At 40.8% G+C, this 23,747-nt stretch overlaps 1 protein-coding gene across 7 annotated transcripts in view; it reads left to right on the forward strand.

Annotated features, from left to right (window-relative positions):
* Window positions 1-23,747, forward strand: part of MTUS2 (microtubule associated scaffold protein 2) — a 636,712-nt gene that overhangs the window by 209,499 nt on the left and 403,466 nt on the right. For all 7 annotated transcript variants that reach the window (XM_037986864.2, XM_037986863.2, XM_073013118.1 and 4 more), the window contains one exon: window positions 1,625-1,865. In XM_037986864.2, the coding sequence (XP_037842792.2) occupies window positions 1,625-1,865 (241 nt within the window). The remainder of the gene's footprint in view (window positions 1-1,624; window positions 1,866-23,747) is intronic.

Raw genomic sequence — 23,747 nt, forward strand, 5'->3', positions numbered from 1 at the left:
AGTTACTGAAATTGTTTAGATCATTGTTGAGTGAGATTGTGGTGAATTTTAATCCCTAAATACTACTTAGTTTCAAGGCACCGAGTAACTACTAAGATCAGCATATTGCAATCCTAAAACCTGACAGACGTAGTTTGGAAATAATATTAATTTCTTCATAAGAGCACCTGCTCAAAGCAATGTGCAATGGAACCCAAAATTTAGAAACTAAAATTAAAAAAGGGTGTATGTGAGAAAAACCAGAGATTGATAAAGTAGAGTATGATAAAATATTTATCAGAGTGCAGATGTAGAATGTTCTTTCATAGGAGTATAATTTGCCATAGCCAAGTACAATCTATCTACTGTAACAATCATGCATATTTTACAGTGTGATTATGATAAAACTTTAAAGGCTTAATCTTTTGTTTCTACAATGTCAATTTGAAGGAGGACTTTGTATCTATTTCAACATTAAATGAGTATCAATTTAAGGGTTTATCTCTTCAACAGCTTGGATCAAAGCTTTTATAGCCCCTATTAAAGAATATTGTTAAATGCTTATGATTCCTGAGATACAAGTTTGACACATAAAATGTGCTGTGATTTAGAACAGAGTTAATTAACAGATGTATCTTTTCATGCATAGCCCTTAGCACTATTTTTTATCATCACTTAAAGGAAATAGATTATTTAGTTCTCTCTCTTTTTTTCGTGTTTAATATGAAAAAATCATTGATAATATGAACAGACTTAATGAGTACAGAATTGCATATATAAAAGGTACTGCCCACAGGTTGTATTCTAGGCCAAACTGCTAGCTACAGGAGAAAGTAACAGTAACGTTATGTTATTATTAAACTTAGGGAAAAATGGAAACATGATTCTTTAATAAATATTTATTGACTTTAGCTGTGTGCTAGACATTGTTTTTGGTGCTTTGAAGTCAGCAGTTGATGAGATTGTGCCCTAGAACTTCCATTCTGGTGAAACTTGCTCAAACCTTCCTGGGAGCATCGCCTCACTAGGGCAGACGATCAGAGGAGATAACTGAGGCTCAGGTCTTTAGGTAAACACACAGTACAAGTCTGAAAACACATTTTCCATTAACTTCCCTATTTTTCTGGCTAATTTTCTCCCTTGTTAACAACGCAATTTTTTGCTTCCTAAGTAGCCCAGTAAAGATCTAATATAAATGGACACAGTTTATCTAGTCAGGCTAAGACTAGGTTATCATACAAATTACGGCTTTTTTTCCCACAGGTATAATAAAACTTCCATAATTTTATGAACATTTGCTAAATGCTTTTTTTGCTTTATTGACATTTATAGTTTGGCTGCTCACTCAGATTCCAGTGATTTTGTAACAATAGAATTAAAAAAATCTTATCCAGTGAGTTCTTTTTAACCCCAGTAAACTATAGATTCGTAGAGTAGTAGAACTGGAAGAGACCTGAGAGGTCATCCAGGTGTGTTGTCAATCGGGAGACGAAGACACTGTGGCCCAGGGAAGGTAGCGGACTTGCGATCAAGCAGCTCAGTGGTACCAGAGTGGTCATTGGTTCAACCTTGGTCACGTGGTCCTGTTTAGAACTCACACTATGATGTGAAGGTCTCTGATTGAGTTTTTGTTCGTCTATCATAGGTTACAGACCACCCTGGAAAAGAAGAGTTCTGTTCTCCTCCCTATGCTCATTACGAAGTCCCTCCAACTTTCTATCGGTCAGCCATGCTCCTTAAGCCCCAGCTAGGATTGGGTGCAATGTCTCGTTTACCATCTGCAAAGAGCAGGATTCTGATTGCAAGTCAGAGGTCTTCAGCGAGCGCCATCCACCCACCAGGACCCATAACAACAGCCGCCAGTCTCTACAGTTCCGATCCTTCAGGTAACCGATCCAATTTCTGCCTTTTCCTGCTGTATGTTTAGATGGTCATCATGTAAGATGGTGATAATTGTCTAAAATATGAATGCCTTTCATCCTTTAAGGAGAGCCTTTTTCTATTCTTCCATCTGTCTGTAGATGCAGACATTTGTGAAACTCATCTGTGTGCAACTGTCATCCTTCATGTCACCTTTAAACCGATGGCCCTTGTTACTACCATCCAGCTTTTCAGAGTTTCTTCCTTCTCTAATCCTCCCTGTAAAACAAGGCTCAGAAGTTGTTTTCTGTCAAGGGCCAAGGAGTAAATATTTTGGAGTATATGGGTCCTAAGGAGTCAGTGTCATAACTGTTTAGGGCCTTGATCCATTTGGTGATGAGACAGAGAGAAGGTAGAGCCAAAGAAGTTCCTGACTCACTGGGCATGGGCTGCAAGAGAGAAAGCCATGGAGAACTCCAGGGTTTCTGGCCTGAGCAACTGGAAGAATGGAGTTGCCACATAGAGAAGTGCATTTAGAAAGGCAGATAAGAGTCAAGCAAGGACATGAGAAGGTTGAAATGTCTTTGGTCATCCTGCAGGATACAGCATTGGATTTATGGGACTGGGGTTTAGAGGACAGGACCTGGCTAGAGATATAAAAGCGTTATCTGTAGGCAGACAGATGATATTCGGAGCTGTGATGCTGTCCTTCACCAAGCTGCCTTTGCTGTCCCCCACGACTACACCTTCATCAGGATGTTATAAATTTGATGTGAACTTGAATTATGCACCTTTGAAATAGTATGGTGTAACAAATGTTCACACTTTTACTTTATGCACAAAATGTGGAAAAACTTCAAAGTTATACAAATAATCTTAGTTGAGTTTTTCTTGCAACAGTCAAGGTTTTAAGACTATACTACTGTATAAAAATACCGCTGTGATAGAGACAGGCAGATCAGATTCTTCTGAGGCTGGCTGGTTCATATTTACACATTTTTGTAATAAGGGTGTCACTTCTTCAAAGTTCAGTTTGGTCCTGGAAGTACACATATGAGGGGCTGCCTCCATCCCTGCTCCTTCAGGACTCAAACCCTTTTCCTTGGGTCTGTGGGTGTCTTAATTTAGAGAACAGTGTATGTTCCCATGGTTGATCATTGGAGACCCAGCGAAACTAGTAATGCTGACGAGTATCACTCCTACAGGGCATGGAAGATGTCACATCCCTTCTTAGCACTGTTGGGGGGATCACCTGCCAGAGGCTCTGGGACAATGAGAGGTTCCTAATTTGGAGACTGGGGAGCTTTAGAGGGCAAGGACTCAGCTCCCTTGGCCCCTGAGCCCTTGAGCCAGGCCAGTAGCTCTTGGCTTGGCCTCTGGTCACTTGGCCAGTTGCAGGCAGCAGGCCCTTTCCCTTGTCAGACAGCTTTGCTAGAATCCCTAGTGCCTCCATCTTCAATTTTGGCAATATGCCTCACTAATGCTCTTCTTTCTGCCGAAAGCTTTCCATTTTCATGTTGTCCTCAGAGATATTCCCTTGCTCCTCAATCCCTGTTTTGTTTTTATTTCACAAGAGACTTAGATGGTTCACTGAACACAGAGCCAAAGCCATTATCCACAAAACACTATTGATAGTTTCCCTTGAGATCTAGGAGGCTTAACTTTCAGACTGTCCTAGGAAATGAAGAGAAATACCTGGAATAAAAAATAACTTCTGGAATAACAAAGACAAAGAAAAACCAGGCTTGGCATGGTGGCTCACAACTGTAATCCCGGCACTTTGGGAGGCTGAGGTGGATGGATCGCTGGAGGCCAGGAGTTTGAGACCAGCCTGGCCAACATGGGGAAACCCCATCTCTACTTAAAATACAAAAATTAGCTGGACTTGGTGGTGCGTGCCTGTAATCCCAGCTACTCTGGAGGCTGAGGCACGAGAATCACTTGAACCTAAGAGGCAGAGGCTACAGTGAGCCGAGATCGCACCACTGCACTCCAGCCTGGGCCACAGGGTGAGACTGTCTCAAAAAAAAAAAAAATAAATAAAAGAAAGGAAAGATGGGGAGGGGAGGGGAGGGGAGGGGACCCAACAGCTAAGATTCCACGTGGAGGCACTGTGAGTACCTTCCCAAGGCCACTCTCAATTTGTTCCTCCATTACAAAAAGTCCTCTGACAGAAGGGAGTGAGGTTCACTTAAGACTCAAATTCAGAACGCTGTGGTGAAGAAGAAACACTTGTACTTTTTGATAATTATGTATTGTACATTTACCGTGTTTTAGCCCAGATCTCCAAGGTAAACAAGGACAGATTTGTTTACATTAAAACTAACCTCCTTATAATTATGTGGTCGATTTTAGAATAAGTGTGACGTGGTGCTGAGAAGAATGTATATTCTGTCAGTTTGGGGTGGAGAGTTCTGTAGATGTCTATTAAGTCAGTTTGGTCCAGAGCTAAGTTCAAGTCCTGAATATCCTTGTTAATTTTGTCTTGTTGATCTGTCTAATATTGACAGTGGGGTGTTAAAGTCTCCCACTATTTTTGTGTGGGAGTCTAAACCTCTTTGTAGGTCTCCAAGAACTTGCGTTATGAATCTAGGTGCTCCTGTATTGGGTGCATATATATTTAGGATAGTTGGCTCTTCTTGTTGCACTGATCCCTTTGCTATTATGTAATGCCCTTTTTTTTATCCTTTTTGATCTTTGTTGGTTTAAAGTCTGTTTTATCAGAAACTAGGATTGTAACCCTCATTTTTTTTTTTTTTTTTTTGCTTTCCATTTGCATGGTAAATATTCCTCCATCCCTTTGTTTTGAGCCTATGTGTGTCTTTACATGTGAGACGGGTTTCCTGAATACAGCACACTGATGGGTCTTGATTCTTTATCCAATTTGCCAGTCTGTGTCTTTTAACTGGGGCGCGGTCGTGGGTGCCTGTAGTCCCAGCTACTCGGGAGGCTGAGGCAGGAGAATGGCGTGAACCCGGGAGGCGGAGCTTGCAGTGAGCTGAGATCGCTCCACTGCACTCCAGCCTGGGTGACAGAGTGAGACTCCATCTAAAAAAAAAAAAAAAAAAAAAAATTGTTATGTGTGAATTTGATCCTGTCATTATGATGCTAGCTGGTTATTTTGCCTGTTAGTTGATGCAGTTTCTTCATGGTGTTGATGGTAATTACAATTTGGTATGTTTTTGCAGTGGCTGGTACCGATTTTTCCTTTGCATATTTAGTGCTTCCTTCAGGAGCTCTTGTAAGGCAGGCCTGGTGGTGACCAAATCTCTCAGCATTTGCTTGTCTGTCAAGGATTTTATTTCTCCTTCGCTTACAAAGCTTAGTTTGGCTGGATATGAAATTCTGTGTTGAAAATTCTTTTCTTTAAGAATGTTGAATATTGGCCTCCCAGTCTCTTCTGGCTTGTAGGGTTTCTGCAGAGAGATCTGCTGTTAGTCTGATGGACTTCCCTTTGTGGGTGACCCGACCTTTCTCTCTGGCTGCCCTTAACATTTTTTCCTTCATTTCAACCTTGGTGAATCAGATGATTATGTGTCTTGGGGTTGCTCTCCTCAAGGAGTATCTTTGTGGCATTCTCTGTATTTCCTGAAATTGAATGTTGGCCTGTCTTGCTAGGTTGGGGAAGTTCTCCTGGATAATATCCTGAAGAGTGTTTTCCAAATTGATTCCGTTCTCCCTGTCACTTTCAGGTACACCAATCAAATGTAGGTTTGGTTTTTTCATATGGTCCCATATTTCTTGGTGGCTTTGTTCATTCCTTTTCATTCTTTTTTCTCTAATCTTGTCTTCATGCTTTATTTCATTGAGTTGATCTTCAATCTCTGATATCCCTTCTTCCACTTGATCAATTCAGCTATTGATACTTGTGTATACTTCACGAAGTTCTCATGCTGTATTTTTCAGCTCCATCAGGTCATTTATGTTCTTCTCTAAACTGGTTATTCTAGTTAGCAATTCGTCTGACCTTTTTTCAAGGTTTTTAACTTCCTTGCATTGGGTTAGAACATGCTTCTTTAGCTCAGAGGAGTTTGTTATTACCCACCTTTTGAAGCCTACTTCTGTCAATTCATCAAACTCATTCTCTATCCACTTTTGCTCCCTTTTGCTGGTAAGGAGTTATGATCCTTTGGAGGACAAGAGGCGTTCTGGTGTTTGGAATTTTCAGCCTTTTTGTGCTGGTTTTCCCTCATCTTCGTGGATTTATCTACCTTTGTTATTTGATGTTGGTGATCTTCAGATGGGGCATTTTTTTTGTTGATGTTGATGTTATTGCTTTTGCATGGGCGTCCCTTTTGTTGATGTTGATGTTATTGCTTTCTGTTTGTTAGTTTTCCTTCTAACAGTCAGGCACCTCTGCTGCAGGTCTGCTGGAGTTTGCTGGAGGTCTACTCCAGACCCTGTTTGCCTAGATATCACCAGTGGAGGCTGCAGAACAGCAAAGATTGCTGCCTGCTCCTTCCTCTGGAAGCTTCATCCCAGAAGGGCACCCACCAGAGCCAGCTGGAGCTCTCCTGTATGAGGTGTCTGTCGGCCTCTACTGGGAGGTGTCTCCCAGTCAGGAGGGATGGGGTTCAGGGACCCACTTGAGGAGGCAGTATGACCCTTAGCAGAGCTCGAGTGCTGTCTTGGGAGATCCACTGCTCTCTTCAGAGCCAACAGGCAGGAATGTTCAAGTCTGTGGAAGCTGTGCCCACAGCCGCCCCTTCCTCCAGGTGCTCTGTCCCAGGGAGATGAGAGTTTGATATATAAGCCCCTTATTGGGGGCTGTGTTTCTTTCAGAGATGCCTTCCAAAGCCACCGCTTCAAGTAGGCCAGGTGAGCCTTGGAAAAGTCCAGCCCGGTGATACTCAGGAGTGGTGGCCTGTTGGGAAAGTGCCTCCGGGGTTTCCCGGGGCCTCGGGGACCATCTCTCTCTCCGGATGCGGGAGTAGTCCCAGTCGGGAGGGGCCGTGGGGAGGGGCTTGGTGCAGACCCAGCGCTTCCCATTGACACAGACGACTTTGCAGTGGTCCTTGACCTGGGAGCAGAGGATGGATGGGCCTGGACCGCATATCCCCGTGCTTCTGGGCTTGGGGCAGCACCCTGGCCCGGGGCCAGCCCAGGAATCAGCTCAGGTAACTGCCCGTGACAACAGTGCAGTGGTCGAGACCTTCCCTTAGAAATTGGGCTTCCAGAAGTTTCTGGCTGGGGCCAAGATTGCAGAGCTTGGTGACCTTTGGAATCAGGACTCCAGAAAGTGCACAAGACATCCAGCACTGGGATCCCTCTGGCCATGGGGTCCCACACGGGCCAGGGCAGCACCTCGTGGAATTGGAGATGTCACAGGAGGCAGCTGCAGTGGGGGAGGGCAGCACCCAGAGGATCTGGGGGACCAGGGAAGCTCAAGCCTCCGTCCTTCCCCCTGATGGTCCCAACCACTTGGCTCTGGGCAGAGGGGCCTAGCATCTGCCTCTACTTTTGTTCCTGACCTTTAAAGGAAGATAGAATTTCTGCCAGGTCCTGAAAACTGCAGATGCCTGTTGACAGAAGTGTGCTCTCTTTGATCAGCCTGAAAATGAACACAATATACTTGGATACTCCTTCAAAGAAAAACAAATCATTTACTCATATCAGTAAAGGTGATGTGTGTTTGATTCTTCTAGGATGGATGTTAATGTCGCTTTTTGCAATTTTGCTCTTAAGAAAATGGAGAGTCATCAGGTTTTGTTTTAGCACTGGCAATGTTGATTTTATGTGGATTTCCTATAATTTCCAGCCTTCATACATCCATGAATAGATTGTCTCTGAACACTAATGTAATTTCTCTCATTTAACTTTTATTTATTTTTAAAATATTATTTCAGTAGTTTTTTGGGGAAAGGTGATGTTTGGTTACACGTATAAGTTATTTAGTTGTGATTTCTGAGGTTTTGGTGCACCCTTTACCCAAGCAGTGTAAACTGCACCCCAAGTCTTTCATCCTTCAGTCACCTCCCACCCATTTCCCCAAAGTCCCCAAGTTGCATTGTGTCATTCTTAAGCCTTTGCACTCTCATAGCTTAGCTCCCACTTATGAGTGAGAACATACGATGTTTACTTTTGCATTTCAATTCTTACTTCACTTGGAATAGTGGTCTCCAGATTCTTCCAGGTTCCTGCGAATGCCGCCATTTCATTCCTTTGTAAGGCTCATTAGTATTCCATAGTATATTTGTACCACATTTTCTTTATCCACTCGTTAATTGATGGGCATTTGGGCTGATTCCATGTTTTTGCAATTGCGAATTCTGCTATTATAAACATATGTGCCAGTGTCTTTTTCGTAGAATGACTTCTCTTCCTCTGAGTAGATACCTGGGATTGCTGGATCAAATGGTAGTTCTGCTTTTAGTTCTTTAAGGAGTCTCCACACTGTGTTCTGTAGTGGTTTGTACTAGTTTACATTCCCACCAGCAGTATACGAGTGTTCCCTTTTCACCACATCCCCACCAACATCTATTGTTTTTTGATTTTTTTATTATGGTCATTCTTTCAGGAGTAGGGTGGTATCACATTGTGGTTTTGATTTGCATCTCCCGAATAATTAGTGATGATGGTCATTTTTTCATGTTTGTTGACTATTTGTATATTTGAGAATTGAGAATTGTTTATTTTTGCCTTTGGTCCACTTTTTGATGGAATTATTTGTTTTTTTATTGCTGACTTGTTTAAGTTCCTCATAGATTCTGGATGTTAGTCCCTTGTCAGATGCATTGTTTGCAAAGATTTTCTCCCATTCTGTGGGTTGTCTGTTTACTCTGCTGAGTATTGCTTTTACTGTGCAGAAGCTTTTTAGTTGAATTAAGTCCCAGCTATTTATCTCTTTTTTTATTGCATTTGCTTTTGGGTTCGTGGTCATAAAATCCTTGCCTAAGATAATGTCTAGAAGGGTTTTTCTGATGTTATCTTCTGGAATTTTTATGGTTTCAGGTCTTAGATTTAAGTCTTTTATCCATCTTGAGTTAATTTTTGCATAAGGTGAGAGATGAGGATCCAGTTTCATTCTTCTTGCCAATTATCCGAGCACCATTTGTTGAATAGGGTGTGCTTTCTCCAGTTTATGTTTTTGTCTGCGTTATTGAAGATCAATTCGTTGTAGGTATTTGGCTTTATTTCTGGGTTCTTTATTCTGTTCCATTGGTCTATGAGCCTGTTTTCATAGTCACCTGTTTTGGTGACTTCAGTCTTATAGTATAGTTTGAAGTCAGGTAATGCGATGCCTCCAGATTTGTTCTTTTTGTTTAGCCTTACTTTGGCTATGTGGATTCTTTCTTGGTTCTGTATGAATTTTAGAATTGTTCTAGTTTGGTATTTTGATGGAAATTGCCTTGAATTTGTAGATTGCTTTTGGCAGTGTGGTCATTTTCACAATATTGATTCTATCCATCCATGAGCACGGCATGTGTTTCCATTTGTTTGTGTCATCTTTGATTTTTTTCAGCAGTGTTTTGTGGTTTTCCTGGTAGAGGTCTTTCACCTCTTTGTTTAGGTGTAATATACTCCTAAGTGGTTTTTGTGTTTATTTGTTTGTTTTGCAGCTATTGTAAAAGGAGTTGAGTTCTTGATTTGATTCTCAGCTTGGTTGCTGTTGGTGTATAGCAGTGCTACTGATTTGTGTCCATTGATTTTGTATCCTGAAACATTGCTGAATTCATTTATCAGTTCTGGGAACTTTTACGACGAGGTTTTAGGGTTTTCTAGGTACGCCATTGTATCATCAGTGAACAGCGACTGTTTGACTTCCTCTTTACTGATTTGTATGCCCTTTATTTCTTTCACTTGTCTGATTGCTCTGGTTTGGACTTCCAGTACTGTGTTGAATAGAAGTGGTGAAAGTGGGCATCCTTGACTTGTTCCACTTCTTAACGGGAGTACTTTCACCTTTTCCCCATTCAGTATAATGTTGGCTGTGGGATTGTCATAGATGGCTTTTATTACCTTAAAGTATGTCCTTTCTATGCTGATTTTGCTGAGAGTTTTAATCATAAAGGGATGGTGACTTTTGTAAAATTCTTTTTCTGTCTCTATTGAGATGATCATGCTATTTTTGTTTTTAATTCTGCTTATGTCGTATATCACATTTATTAACTTGCTTATGTTAAACCACCCCTGCATCACTACTATGAAACCCACTTGATCATGTTGGATTACCTTTTTTATATGCTGTTGGATTCCATTAGCTAATATTTTGTTGAGGATTTTTGCATTTATGCCCATCAGGGAGATTGATCTGTAATGTTCGTTTTTTGTGATGTTCTTTCCTGGTTTTAGTATTAGGGTGATACTGGCTTTGTAGAGTGATTTAGGGACAATTCCTTCTTTCTGTATTTTTTGAAATAGCATCAATAGGATTGGTACCAATTCTTTTTTGAGTGTCTCATAGAATTCAACTGTGAACTTGTCTGATCCTGGACTTTTTCTTGTTGGCATTATTTTTATTAACATTTCAGTCTTGCTGCTTATTACTGATCTGTTTGGAATTTAATTTCTTCTTGGCTTAATCTAGGAATCTTGTGTATTCCAAGGAATTTATTTATCTCCTCTAGGTTTTCTACTTTGTGCATGTAAAGGTGTTCATAGTAGCCTGGAATGATCTTTTGTATTTCTGTAGTAGCAGTTATAATAACCCCTGTTTTGTTTCTAATCGAGTTTATTTGGATCTTTCCTCTTCTTTTCTTGGTTAATCTTGCTAATGGTCTATCAATTTTGTCTATCTTTTCAAAGACCTAGCTTTTTTTCATTTATCTTTTGTATTATTTTTGTCTTACAATTGTATTTAGTTCTGCTCTGATCTTTGTTATTTCTTTTCTTCTGCTGGGTTTGGGTTTGGTTTGTTCTTGTTTCTCTAGTTTCTTGAGCTGTGATCTTAGATTGACTGTTTGTCCTCTTTCTAACTTTTTGATGCAGGCACTGCTTTTGCTGTATCCCAAAGTTTTCGTATGTTGTGTCACTATTATCATTCAGTTCAAATAATTTTTTAATTTCCGTCTTGATTTCATTATTAATGCAACAATCATTCAAGAGTGGGTTATTTAATTTCCATGTATTTGCATGCTTTTGAGGGTTCCTTTTTGAATTGATTTACAGTTTTATTCCACTGTAGTTTGAGAGAGTACTTGATATAATTTCAATATTCTGAAATTTATTGAGACTTGTTTTGTGGCCTATCATATGCTGTATCTTGGAGAATGTTCCATGTGCTGATGAATGTACATTCTGCAGTTGTTGGGTAGAATGTTCTGTAAATATCTGTTAAGTCCATTTGTTCTAGGGTATAGTTGAAGTCCATTGTTATTTTGTTGACTTTCTGTCTTGATGACCTGTCTAGTGCTGTCAGTGGGGTACTGAGGTCTCCCACTATTATTGTATTGCAGTCTATGTCATTTTTTTAGGTTTAATACTAATTGTTTTATAAATTTGGGAGCTCCATTTTTAGGTGTATGTATATTTAGGATTGTGATATTTTCCTGTTGGACTAGTCCTTTATCATTATATAATCTTCCTCTTTGTCTTTTTCAACTGCTTTTGCTTTAAAGTCTGTTTTCTCTGATACAACAATAGCTACTCCTACTCACTTTTGGTGTCCATTTGCATGGAATATCTTTTTCCACCCCTCTACCTTAAGTTTATGTGAGTCCTTATATATTGTTAAGTGAGTCTCTTGAAGAGAACAGATTCTTGGTTCATGAATTCTTATCCTTTCTGCTATTCTGTATCTTTTAAGTGAAACATTTAGGCCATTTACATTCAATGTCAGTATTGAGATGTGAGGTGCTATTCTATTCATCATGTTGGTTATTGCCTGAATACCCTTTTTTTTTTTTTTCCATTATGTTTTATAGGTCCTGTGAGATTTATGCTTTTAAGGACATTCTATTTTGATGTATTTTTAAGATTTGTTTCAATATTTACAACTCTTTTTTGCAGATCTTTTAGTACTGGCTTGGTAGTGGCAAATTCTCTCAACATTTGTTGTCTGCAAAAGACTGTATCTGTCTTTCATTTATGAAACTTAGTTTTATTGGATAGAAGACTCTTGGCTGACAATTGTTTTGTTTAAGGAGGCTAAAGGTAGGACCCCAGTCCCTTCTGGCTTGTAGGGTTTCTGCTAAGAAATCCGCTGTTAATCTGATAGGTATTCCTTTATAAGTTACTCGATACTTTTTCCTCACAGCTTTAAGATTCTTTCCTTATTATCACTTTACAAAACCTGATGACTGGGTGCCTAGGCAATGATGTTTTTGTGATGAATTTCCTGGGTTTATTTGAGCTTCTTGTATTTGGCTATCTGGATCTCTAGCACAGCCGGGGAAGTTTTCCTTGATTATTCCCTCTAATATGTTTTCCAGACTTTCAGATTTCTTTTCTTTCTCAGGAACACCAATTATTCTTATGTTTGATCATTTGACATAATCCCAAATTTCTTGGAGGCTTTGTTCATTTTATAAATTCTTTTTTCTTTGTCTTTGATGGATTGAGTTAATTCAAAAGCCTTGTCTTCAAGCTCTGAAGCTCTTCTGCTTGTTTGATTCTGTGGTTGATGCTTTCCAGTGTATTTTGTAGAGTCAGGTCCAGGGGGGTCCCGAGTGAACGAGCTTGTGTTCCCACAGAGAGAGGGTGCTCCAACCTGTTGATACCTGCATGCATTCACCCAGAAGACCTCTGAGTCCTATATTTTAGGGATTTTGATAAGGCTTCATCACATAGGCATGACTGATTCTTAACTCAATCTCCAGCCCCAGAGGAAGGGGAGAGAGGGAGCTGAAAGTTCCAAGCTTCTAACCATGGCTTGGTCTTTCTGGTGATGAGCTCCTATCCTGAAACTATCCAGGAGCCACCAAGAGAGTCTGTCATTAGAGCAAATGATGCTTCTGTTACCCAGGAAATTCCAAGGGATTTAGGAGCTCTGTGTCAGGAACTGGGATCAAAATCAAATGTTAGAACAAAAGATTCTTCTAGCACTCATATCACTCAGGAAATTACCAGGGTTTTAGGAACTCTGTGTCAGAAATTGGGGGCAAAGACCAAATATATGTATTTCTTATTATGTCACAGATGACTTGAATCCTTTTAAATTTATCGAGCCTTGTTTTATGACCCACAACAAGATCTACCTTGGTAAACATTTCATGCATACTTAAAAAAACAGCGTCTACTCTGCTGTTTCTATGTGGAGTGTTCTACAAATATCATAGGTCAGGTTGGTTGAAGCATTGTCAGGTGTTCTATACCCTCACTGATTTTCTCTCTACATGTTCTTTCAGTGGCTGTGAGAGGGCTTGAAATCTCAGACTGTAATTGTAGACTTGTCTGTTTCCTTTCCAATTTTATCTGCCTTTCCTCCATATATTCTGACACTCTATAAGGTATATAAAGTTTTAGTTTATCATTTTAATGAATTGGCCACTTTATCATTATGAAATGAACTTCTTTATCCCTAGGAATACTTTTTTCCTTGAAATCTCCTTTTTTCATTATTAATAGAACCACTTCAGCTTTCTCTTAGTTTCAGCATGGTGTAATCTTTCCATACTAACCTTTTCATCTATTTGTCTATTTATTTTTAAGTAGGCTTCTTATAGGCCACATATAATTAGATCTCACCTTTTTATCCAATCTGAAATCTCTGCATTTCATATACATTTGATGTTATTACTGGTTTGAGATTAAATCTACCATCTCACTGTATTTTCTGTTCAACACATATGTTCTTTCTTTTCCCTCTTTTACTTCCTTCTTTTGGCATTGAATAGTTTTCTGTGATTCCGTTTATCCCCTTTGTTCGTGTATTAGATATCTGTCTTTTATTGTGTTCTCAGTGGTTGTTTTAGAGTTCATAATATTAATATATGTATTTAGCTTTTAACATTCTAGCTTCAAGTTATATCACTTTGTACATGGTGTAAGAATGTTATAATAGCATATTTCCATCTGTCTCCTGGCATTCGTGGTATTATTAGTTATTTTACTTCTACATATGTTATGAACCTATACTACATTGTTCTTATTGATTGTCAACATTCAGTTTTCTTTTAAAGAAATTTAAATAAGAAAAAGTCTTTTGAGTTACTCATTTAATTGTAATTTTTAGTATTCTTTTTTTCTTTGTGTAGATCCGCATTTTTATCTGGTATCCATTTTCTTCTGCCTTAAGGACTTCTTTTAATATTTGTTGTAGTGGAGGTTTGCTGGTGGTGAATTCTTTTGGTTTTTGTTCCCCTTACTTTTGATAAATATTTTTGCTGTGTTCAGAATCCAAGTTGGTATTTTTTGTCTTTAAATATTTAAAGATGCTGTTTTGTTTGTGTCTATCTTGAATGATTTCTACTGGAAAATCTGCTGTTATTTTTATCTTTGGGTCTTTGTACATAATGTGTCTTTTTTTCTGGCTGCTTTAAAGATGTTCTCTTTTTCATGGGTTTTGAGCAGTTTGATTACAATATGCCTTGATGTTGTTTTCTTCATGTTTTTGTGCTTGAAGTTTGTTGAGATTTTTGGATCTGTTTTATATGCTTTTCATCAAATTTGGGGTGTTTTGCACATTGTTTCTTCAAATATTTTCAGTCCTAATTCTTCCTCTTCAGGGACTCCAATTACACATATATTAGGCCTCTTGAAGTTGCCCTACAGCTCCTGTTCAAAGTGATATTCTGTTCATTTCTCTGAGTATTTCTTCTCTCTGTGTTTCATGCTGGATAGTTTTGATTGCTATATCTTCACTACTTTTCCTTTCCCTTTCTTTTTCTTAAAATAACATTTATTTACTAACTCACAATTCTGTATGTTAGACATTCAGATGTGGCTTAACTTGAATTCTCTGCTCAAATTATCACAAGGCTGATATGAGGAAATCAGCCAGGCTGAGTTCTTGACTGGAGGCTCTGGAGAAATATTTGCTTTTAAAGTCATTTAGGTTGTTGGTAGAATCTAGCTCATGTGCTTGTAGTACTAGAGTTTCTGTTTCCTTGCTGGCTATCAGTCAGGGACCTTCAGCTTATAGGGCCATCCACATGCCTTGCTGTGTGCCCCCCTTTATCTTCAAAGCAGTAATGGTATGTTGAATCCTTCTCAGACTTCAAATCTCTGACATGCAGCTCTATGACAAGCTGGAGAAAACTCTGCTTTTAGTAGACTTACTTAATTAGGCCAGGTGCACCCAAGATAATCTTCCTCTTAATATGTAATACAACATAGTCATGAGAGTAGTGTCTCATCATGTTCCTGCAGTTGTTTTAGTCCACTTGGGCTGCTGTAACAAATACCATAGATTGGGTGACTTAACAGATTTTTTTTTCTCATGATTCTGGAGGCTGAGAAATCCAAGAGCAGGGTGCTGACTGATTTGTTTCTGGTGAGGGCCCTCTTCCTTGTTTGCAGGTGGGTGCATTTTTTGCCGTAGCCTTACATGTGGGAGAGATAGATTATTGCTCTCATAATTCCTCTAAGAGCACTAATCCCATTCATGAGGGCCCCACTCTCAGGACATAATCACCTCCTAAGGGCCCCACTTACAGATGTCATCACATTGGGAATTAGGGCATATATATATGTATGTATCTTGAGAGGACACAAACAGTTCATAGCAGCAGAGTATGTACATGAAGGGGCAGTCATTGAGGGCAAGTGTAGGGTCTTGCCACCACAGGTGGATTTCGAGTCCTAAAGAATGGCAACCTGGAAATGCTACATAACCATGGTGGAGAGGTCTGGGAGGTACAGTTTTTCTTTTTCCAGGATCTTCATTTCTTTTTGATGATGATGCTTCTTTATTCAGATTACTGAATATCAAAGAAAATCAACTGAAATGGTTAGTGCCTCCATCAGGCCTTTGGGCCTTCAAATGACATCTGGCCTAGGAGAAGCTTTCTGGGTGTCTCATTTAAGGATAGTTCCTCTCCACTGCTGGGCTATAAATGGAATCATGGCAGGAACTGTATTTTCTGTCATCTCTCCCTTCCCCAAAACAAAACAAGCCATAACAACCAATATTCCCTGACCTTCCTATTTCTGACACATCTTTCCCCCATCTGGACACCCAGGCTTGAGAAAGAATTGTTTATGTTCTCCATCCCAGTCCCCGTGCTTACAAATGACTCTTCCCTCCTGCCATCTAGACACCCCACTATTCTACTACAAAGGCCACTACTGACCTCTTAGTAACTCTTTTTTTTTTTTTTTTTTTTTGAAACAGGGTCTCACTCGGTCACCCAGGCTGGAGTGCAGTGCGATGTCAGCTCACTTCAGCCTTGACCTCCCAGGCTCAAGCAATCCTCCCACCTCAGCCTTCCAAGCATCTGAGACTATAGGTGCGCACCACCATACCTGGCTAGTTTTGTTTATTTTTTTGTAGAGATGACGTCTCCGTATGTTCCCCAGGCTGGTCTCGAACTCCTGAGCTCAAGCTGTTGTCTTGCCTTGGCCTCTCAAAGTGCTGGGATCATAGACATGAATGAGCTGCTGTGCCTGGCCTTAGTTAGTCTTAGTAGATATGTTCTGTTCCTTATCTTAGCACAGGCATTTGATGTTATTGATTACTCCTTTCTGTCTGAAACTTGTTTCTTCCCTTCACTTATTTGAACAACCCCATCTGCCTGTTATCTTGTATGCATCTGCAAGTGTTGGTTCTTAGTTGCCTTCACTAGAAACCCTTCCCCTGCATTTTCTAAATCTTGCCAGGTGATAGTGGCAGAAAATAGACTTGTGGGATATGATGAGGTTTCTCTTCAAATAACCTGAGCAATCTTTTATTTTTTAATTCATAGTAACACCCCCTCCTTTTGTCCTTTTTCCCTTTTTGCCTTTGTTAGATGCCCAGTCACATCACAGTACCAGGCGTTATCAGTACCAGCTCACATTCCTTTCCTTATTTGGAAAGAGGACTAACTTTCTAGCTCGTTACAGACACCCCTTTCCCTTTCCTCTCCACTTTCTTTTACGTGCCCATGTTATCTAAAAAAATCAAATGTTTAGCCATGCGGGATTAGTTTAGATTGTACGACCCGACCCCAGCCAAAGTGGAAAGGGTACAGAAGCAGGACTTGCATCAGGAATAAAGGCTCTCGTGCCCCTTTGTTCAGGTGTGCTCCCATGGTGACTGGCCAAGGAGGCACCCCTCTGCGCAGAAGTAAATTTGCTTTGCTAAGTATCCTTCGTTTGAGTGTTCAATTTCCTTAGGATTTTGAGCATTATACCTAACAGACTGAACTGAGTTAAATCCTGATTTGGTGAATGTTGTGTAACCTTGCGGAAATTACAGAGCTTCTCTGAGCCTCAGTTTCTTCTTCTGTGAAACGGAAATTTTACCCATGCTGCAGGGTTATGGTGAAGGTGAGTGATGATGCATGTAAAGCACCACCATGTCAGAACTCTCAGTTTTCCGTAGCTCCAGCCTTCCTGGTAGCAGAGACCATATTTTAAAGATAGAACGTTCTGATGCAGCTGTTTTGATGCTTGCATTTTGATAAAATGGCCGCCAAATAGCCCCATGTCCAAATTGGCCTATCAAAATATCCTTATTGAGTGTTTTTTATTAGTTGAGCTATAATTCACATACCATAAAATTTAACCTTTCTTTTTTCTTTTCTTTTTTTTTTTTTTTTTGAGATGGAGTCTTGCTCTGTCTCCCAGACTGGAGTGCAGTGGCGCGATCTCAGCTCACTGCAAGCTCTGCCTCCCAGGTTCACGCCATTCTCCTGCCTCAGTCTCCCAAGTAGCTGGGACTACAGCCCCCCACCACCATGCCCGGCTAATTTTTTGTATTTTTAGTAGAAACGGGGTTTCACTGTGTTAGCCAGGATCGTCTCGATCTCCTGACATTGTGATCTGCCCCCCTCAGCCTCCCGAAGTGCTGGGATTACAGATGTGAGCCAGCACGCCTGGCCAAAATTTGCCATTTCAAAGTGTACATTTCAGTGATCCCTGACAACCACTAGTCTTTTTTGTTTGTTTGTTTTATGGATTTTATCCCCTCTGGAAGTTTCATTTAAATGGAATCATAGGGTTTGAGCCTGTTTGTGTCTGTTTCTTTCACTTAGTATAATGTTTTTAACATTCATCCATGATTCAATATTTTATTTCTTTTGATGGCTGAACAATATTCTGTTGTATGGATATAAAACAATGTGTTTATCCATGCATTAGTTGGTGGACATTTTGGTCGTTTCCACTTTTTGCCTACTATCATTAATGCTGCTATGAAAATTTGTGTCACTGATCTTTTCTTTTGCAGTATCTAATCTACTCTTCATTCCTTTCAGTGTATTTTTCATCTCATACATTGAAATTTTTCTCTCTACGATTCTTACTTAGGTCTTTTTTGTCTTCCTTGTCTTACTTGGCATGTTAAGTTATTCCTCTAGCTTCTTAAACATATGAAATATATTTACAATAACTCTTTAACTGTCCCTGTCTAGTAATTCTATTATCTGTGTCATTTCTTGGTCAGTTTCAATTGATTGCATCTTCTCATTATGGGTGGTATAACCCTGCTTGTTTGCATGCCAGGGGATTTTTTTTTAGCTGACACACATTGTGAATTTTTCCTTTATGAGTATTGGAGATATTTTTATTGCCATAGACTTTTTTGAGATAGGGTCTCACTCTCTTGCCGATCACTGCAGTGGCAAGATAATGGCTTACTGAAGCCTCAACTTCCCTGACTCGAACGATCCTCCCACATCAGTCTCCCAAGTAACTAGGACTATAGGCACCAGCACACTTGGCTAATTTTTTAAGGTTTTTGTGGAGACAAGGTCTTACTATATTGCCCAGGCTGATTTCAAACCCCTGGACTCAGGCAGCCTTCTGCCTCAGCCTTCCAAAGTGCTGGAATTACAGGCACACACCCCTGCACACAGCTAAATTTTGTATTTTTTATAGAGGTGGGGTCTTGCTGTGCTGCTCGGACCGTCTTGCTGTGTTGCTGTAACTCCTGGGCTCAAGCAGTCTACGTGCCTCAGCCTCCCAAAGTGCTGGGAATACAGACATGAGCCACCATGTTTAGCCCCCATAGTATTCTTGACCTTTTTTCTGGAGTAAAGTCATATCACTGAGAAAGAGTCTGACCATTCTGGGTTTTGCTTTTCAGACTTATTAGGCATGTAGTGATCAGCAGTTCTTCCAAAAATATGTGCAGTCTGGCCCGTTAAGAAAAAGAGCGTTGACCCTGTCTTTGCATATTGTCAGGTTACTATTCAGAATGGTGCCATTTAACTGAAAAAGCAAATGGCAAATTTTGCACCTCTTTGGCCAGTGAGCGTCTAAGATGGAAGACAAGGTGAATTTAAATTTTATTAATGGATTTTACTGAAATCTGTTCACAAGGACATCCTTTTGTTTGTTTGTTATTTTTCTGGAGAGCTGTCCCAACATAAGGCATTGGGAACCGTGCTGGAGTACTAGTGCCAGGGAGGTTCCAATGAGGCCCTTAGGATGGCAGGGGGCTTAGGCAGGCTGAAGTTTACCCATCTCTGAAAGGCTGGCAGGACCACAGCTGTGGAGCTGTCAGTCATATGCCAGACATCATCTGGACAAACTCAGCCCTTTGGCTGAGAGGTTTAGCAATGAAGCTGGAGACTGACCATTAAAGGAATCTGCAGGACTGTTCTCGTCTCTCGTTCCAAAACCCCTTAAGGTTTTCTCCTTGAGGTGATTTTTAAAAAGTGGAACTAAGAAGTCTGTCAAATGCAGGAAACACCTAAAAAGGATGCCTTCAGCTGTGGGTCTCAGTACAGGTCAGTGGAGCCCACAGAGCAGGAGGCTCGCCCTGCAGGACAGGGCTGGGAATCCCATGTTAGAGCAATGGGGCTGAGTAGATGCATAGGAGGCAGGAGCGTCCACAGCCCTTGTTTTCCACCACAGAGCAGCAGGGAGGCAGCAGAATGAGACAACCCACATCTTTACAATAGTCAACCAGTGAGTGAGGTGTCAGGAGACTCTAAAATACAAGCAGCTCTGCAGCTGCCAGTTTCCTTTGTCTGGAGAGAAGCCCAGGTTGAAAAACAGCCTGCACCTCACACATACCTCAGGTCCTGAGGAGCTTCCCTGTGAGTAGCGAGATTTCCCGCCAACGTGGAACCCGACTCTAGCCCTTCCTGCATGAACCTCATGCAAAAGGCTGGACGGGAAGAACTGCCCTCTGAGAAGATGAGGAAGGGTCAGAGTCTCCACCTTCCCATGCCCCTTTCTCTCCTTACCTACACACAACTGCTAGGCCCGGATTCAAGAGCCTGGGGCCGTAGGAAACCCAAAAAGTGTGTTCTTTTTCTGTTTCTCTCCCTTTCTCTTATATGCTTTTATTACCATAAAATGTTATGGAACTAGATACCCAATCAGTTTTACCTGTTATAGTCAAAATGAAGTGCAGAGACTGAAACTCCCCCTTATGCAAATCCTGGGGCCCACATGGACTCATCTCAACAGAGACATTTAAGAAGCTTATTCCAGCCACCAAGAGAAAATAAGATATTCCAATCCACACCTGGTTCTTACAAAGCAAGTGACCCCATCCTCACCACTCCAAACTCTCACTTTCTTTTTCTGTCCTCATGTCTCCTATCCTGTATCTTTTCTGGAGCCCGTCTCTTTATCTGTGACTCTCAAATATGCCCCAGGGGAGCTCTCACTCTTCCTTGGCATCCACCTCGGTCACGACCATCAGCATCATCTTAGCCCCTCTTCACACCCAGCTTCACCACCACTGAACATAGGGTAACTGCCTGATCTTTCACTCTGGTTCTACCCGTGTCCTGTGTTCCTGCAGAGGACAGGGAAACTCTGGACTTTCTGCTTCATGTCTTGAAAAACTTTGAGAATATGCCATGTCGTTTTCCACTGGACTCTCAGCTCATCTTCTCATAGGACTTCCTGTCTAGCTGTTTGCACAAGTAGTATGTTCCAGGCAGAAGAAACAATACACACAAATGCCTTGACATGGAAATGAGCCTGGTGTGGTCAGAGAACAGAGATAAAGCCAGTGTGGGTGGAGTAAGTGAGAGGAGGAGAGTGGGAGGGGAAGTAGGGAGGTGGTTGATGTACAGATCACATGGGGCCTCAAGGCCTGGGTTAGAAGTTTGGATATTAATTCCAGTGTGATGGGAAACCCCACAAAAGTTTTAAACATCTGATTTACGTTTTTACAAAGATTATCCTGGGTAGTCTCTGGAATAGGAGAGATAATAGCAGAAGCAGAGAGGTCAGTTGTGAGCTGTTACAGTTTACAGATGAGAGTTACTGTCAGGACAGCTGGGAGGATGGAAGGAGAAAGGGATAGAATTGTTGGGATACATTTTGGAGATAGAGCCAGTAGGATTGGACTCTGAGCACGAGTGATGGGGAAAGAGAGGAACCAATCATGACTGCTAGAATTTTGGCTTGAGCCGCTGGGAGGATGGTGATGTTATTTATCCATGTAGGTTGACTAACCAGTTCGACTCGGGAGGGACGAGGCCTGTGCAGAAATATGAAGAACTCCCTTTGGGGAATTCTTGTGGAGTTTTCACAGAGGTAATTATGAGTCAGGGGTTCTTGAAGAGGTCAGGGCTGGAGATTGAAATCTGCGGCTCACTAGATGCCAAGTCAGAGGACTGCAGCTAGGAAAAAGGTGCACCAAGATGGGCCCCTACAACATTCTGACATTTGAGGATCTGGCAAAGAAGGCTCAGCAGCAACAGCTAGTGTAGAGGGTGGAAAACCAGAAGCATGTGGTGTCCCAGAAGCCACAAGAAGAAAGTGCCTCAAAGAAGCAAAAAATGGTCAATAATTTTGAATGCCACTGGGCAGTTGAAGGGAGAGAAAGGATCAGTGAATTTGGCAACATGGAATAAATACGTTGATTCTCTTTACAAGAACACTTTAAGTGGAGTCATGGGGACCAATCCTCATTAGCCAGAGAGAGGGAAGTTGACACCCAAGTGTAGCCAACTCAAGCTTATGAAATATAAGGGGCAAATAGCAAAAATGGCCAGACAAGACTTGCAGCTCTTTCATGATTCGGGGAATGAGAATGATTCTGTTATGGTCAGAGTTTCTGAAAACCACTTAACAATAATTTGACAACACTCACATGCAGAACTTCCTTGAAAGTCGCCTCTCTATTGACCTTGGCCCAAATAGACACAGCACTGTCAGCTATCCCCAAATGTATTTTGGGTCACAAAAAAGTCTATTAACTTCACAGGTAATTGATACTTTAATTTAATTGATACTTTGATTTAATTGCTGTCATTTTACAAAATATTATCTGCAGTCATTTTCCCAGGTCTATTTGCTCAGCTTTTTTCTTAGAAAATCAAAACAGACCTGGCATAGTGGCTCACGCCTGTAATCTCAGCACTTTGGGAGGGTGAGGCAGGTGGATCACCTGAGGTCAGGAGTTCGAGACCAGCCTGGCCAACATGGCAAAATCCCGTCTCTCTGAAAATACAAAAATTAGCCAGGCACAGTGGCAGGCACCTGTAATCCTAGCTACTCACAAGGCTGAGACACAGGAATCACTTGAACCTGGGAGGCAGAGGTTGCAGCGAGCTGAGATCACACCACTGCGTGCTAGCCTGAGCAACAGATGGAGAGTCTGTCTTAAAAAAAAAAAAAAAAAAAAAAAGAAAGAAAAGGAAAAGAAAATCAAAACAGCTAGCAGCTGGAGGATATCTTAAAGAAGCAAGGACAATGAAAATGGTCCAAGCAAATGGACAAAGCCTCTGAATGGCTCACTGCAAGAGATTTCAGAGGATAAATAGAAGTTAAGTAAGCTATTGTCCCAAACAATGAAAGATGCCCATTGTAAGGCTGTGGGGAGAAGAGTTACTCTGACACGCCTCAGGGAAAGTAATGACTTTTTTTAAAAGGCTGAACTTGTATATGGAATTATTTTGACAACCTTAGTATAATAATGATGATTGATATGGTGATGTATCCCCACCCAAATCTCACCTTGGTTGTAGTTCCCATAATCCCCATGTGTTGTGGGGAGGGACCAGGTGGAGATAATTGAATCATGGGGATGGTTTTCCCTTCCTGTTTTTGTGATAGTTAGTTCTCACGAGATCTGATGGTTTTACAAGGGGCTTCCCCCCTCACTGGGCAGTCATTCTCTGTCCTGCTGCTCTGTGAAGAGGTGCCGTCCATCATGATTGTAAGTTTCCTGGCCTCCCCAGCCATGCAGAACTGTGAGTCAATTAAACCTTTTTCTTTATAAATTACCCAGTCTTGGATAATTTATTCTTCATAGCAGCATGAGAATGAACTGATACAATGACAATGATACTAATGTATCATTGCAAATACAATGAAGATGATAACTAATGTGACTATTCAGAGTTATTATTATATGTAGTTTATATAATCTGCCAACAAGCCTGTGAGATTGTTCTTTTGTTTTCTTCACAGATAAGGATGTTGCTCTACAGTTGAGGCTCAGGGTGATTAAGTAACACTGACAAGATCACAAGTCTAGTAATTCAGAGTAGTAGTACCCAAGTGGAGATCCATGGGGGCACTAATTCATGCTGTTTATCAGCAAGATGACAGAGCATTGCCATGTAGGTGCAACTGGAAGGCCCAGTTCACAGTGTCCCCTTGGGCAAATAGGAAGGTTCCAGTTTGGGGAGGTTTGCAAGTTAAGGTCAAACCTAACTGAATTAATTAAGACCTTTTCATAATCCCCTAAATTTCCCTTTTGCCCCTTACTAGACAATCCCCAATCCTACTACCTTACCCCAGGTGAATACTCATCTGCTTTTTGATGCTATAAATTATATCATATTTTCTAGACTTTCGTATAAATGGAATCATACAGTATGTACTGTTTTTGTATCTGGTGCCTGCCACTCATAATGTTTTTGAGATCCACTCATGTTGTTACATGCGTTTGTAGTTCATTCCTTTTATTG

Source organism: Chlorocebus sabaeus, chromosome 3 (assembly GCF_047675955.1).
Source record: "Chlorocebus sabaeus isolate Y175 chromosome 3, mChlSab1.0.hap1, whole genome shotgun sequence".
NCBI classification, from domain to species: Eukaryota; Metazoa; Chordata; class Mammalia; order Primates; family Cercopithecidae; genus Chlorocebus; species Chlorocebus sabaeus.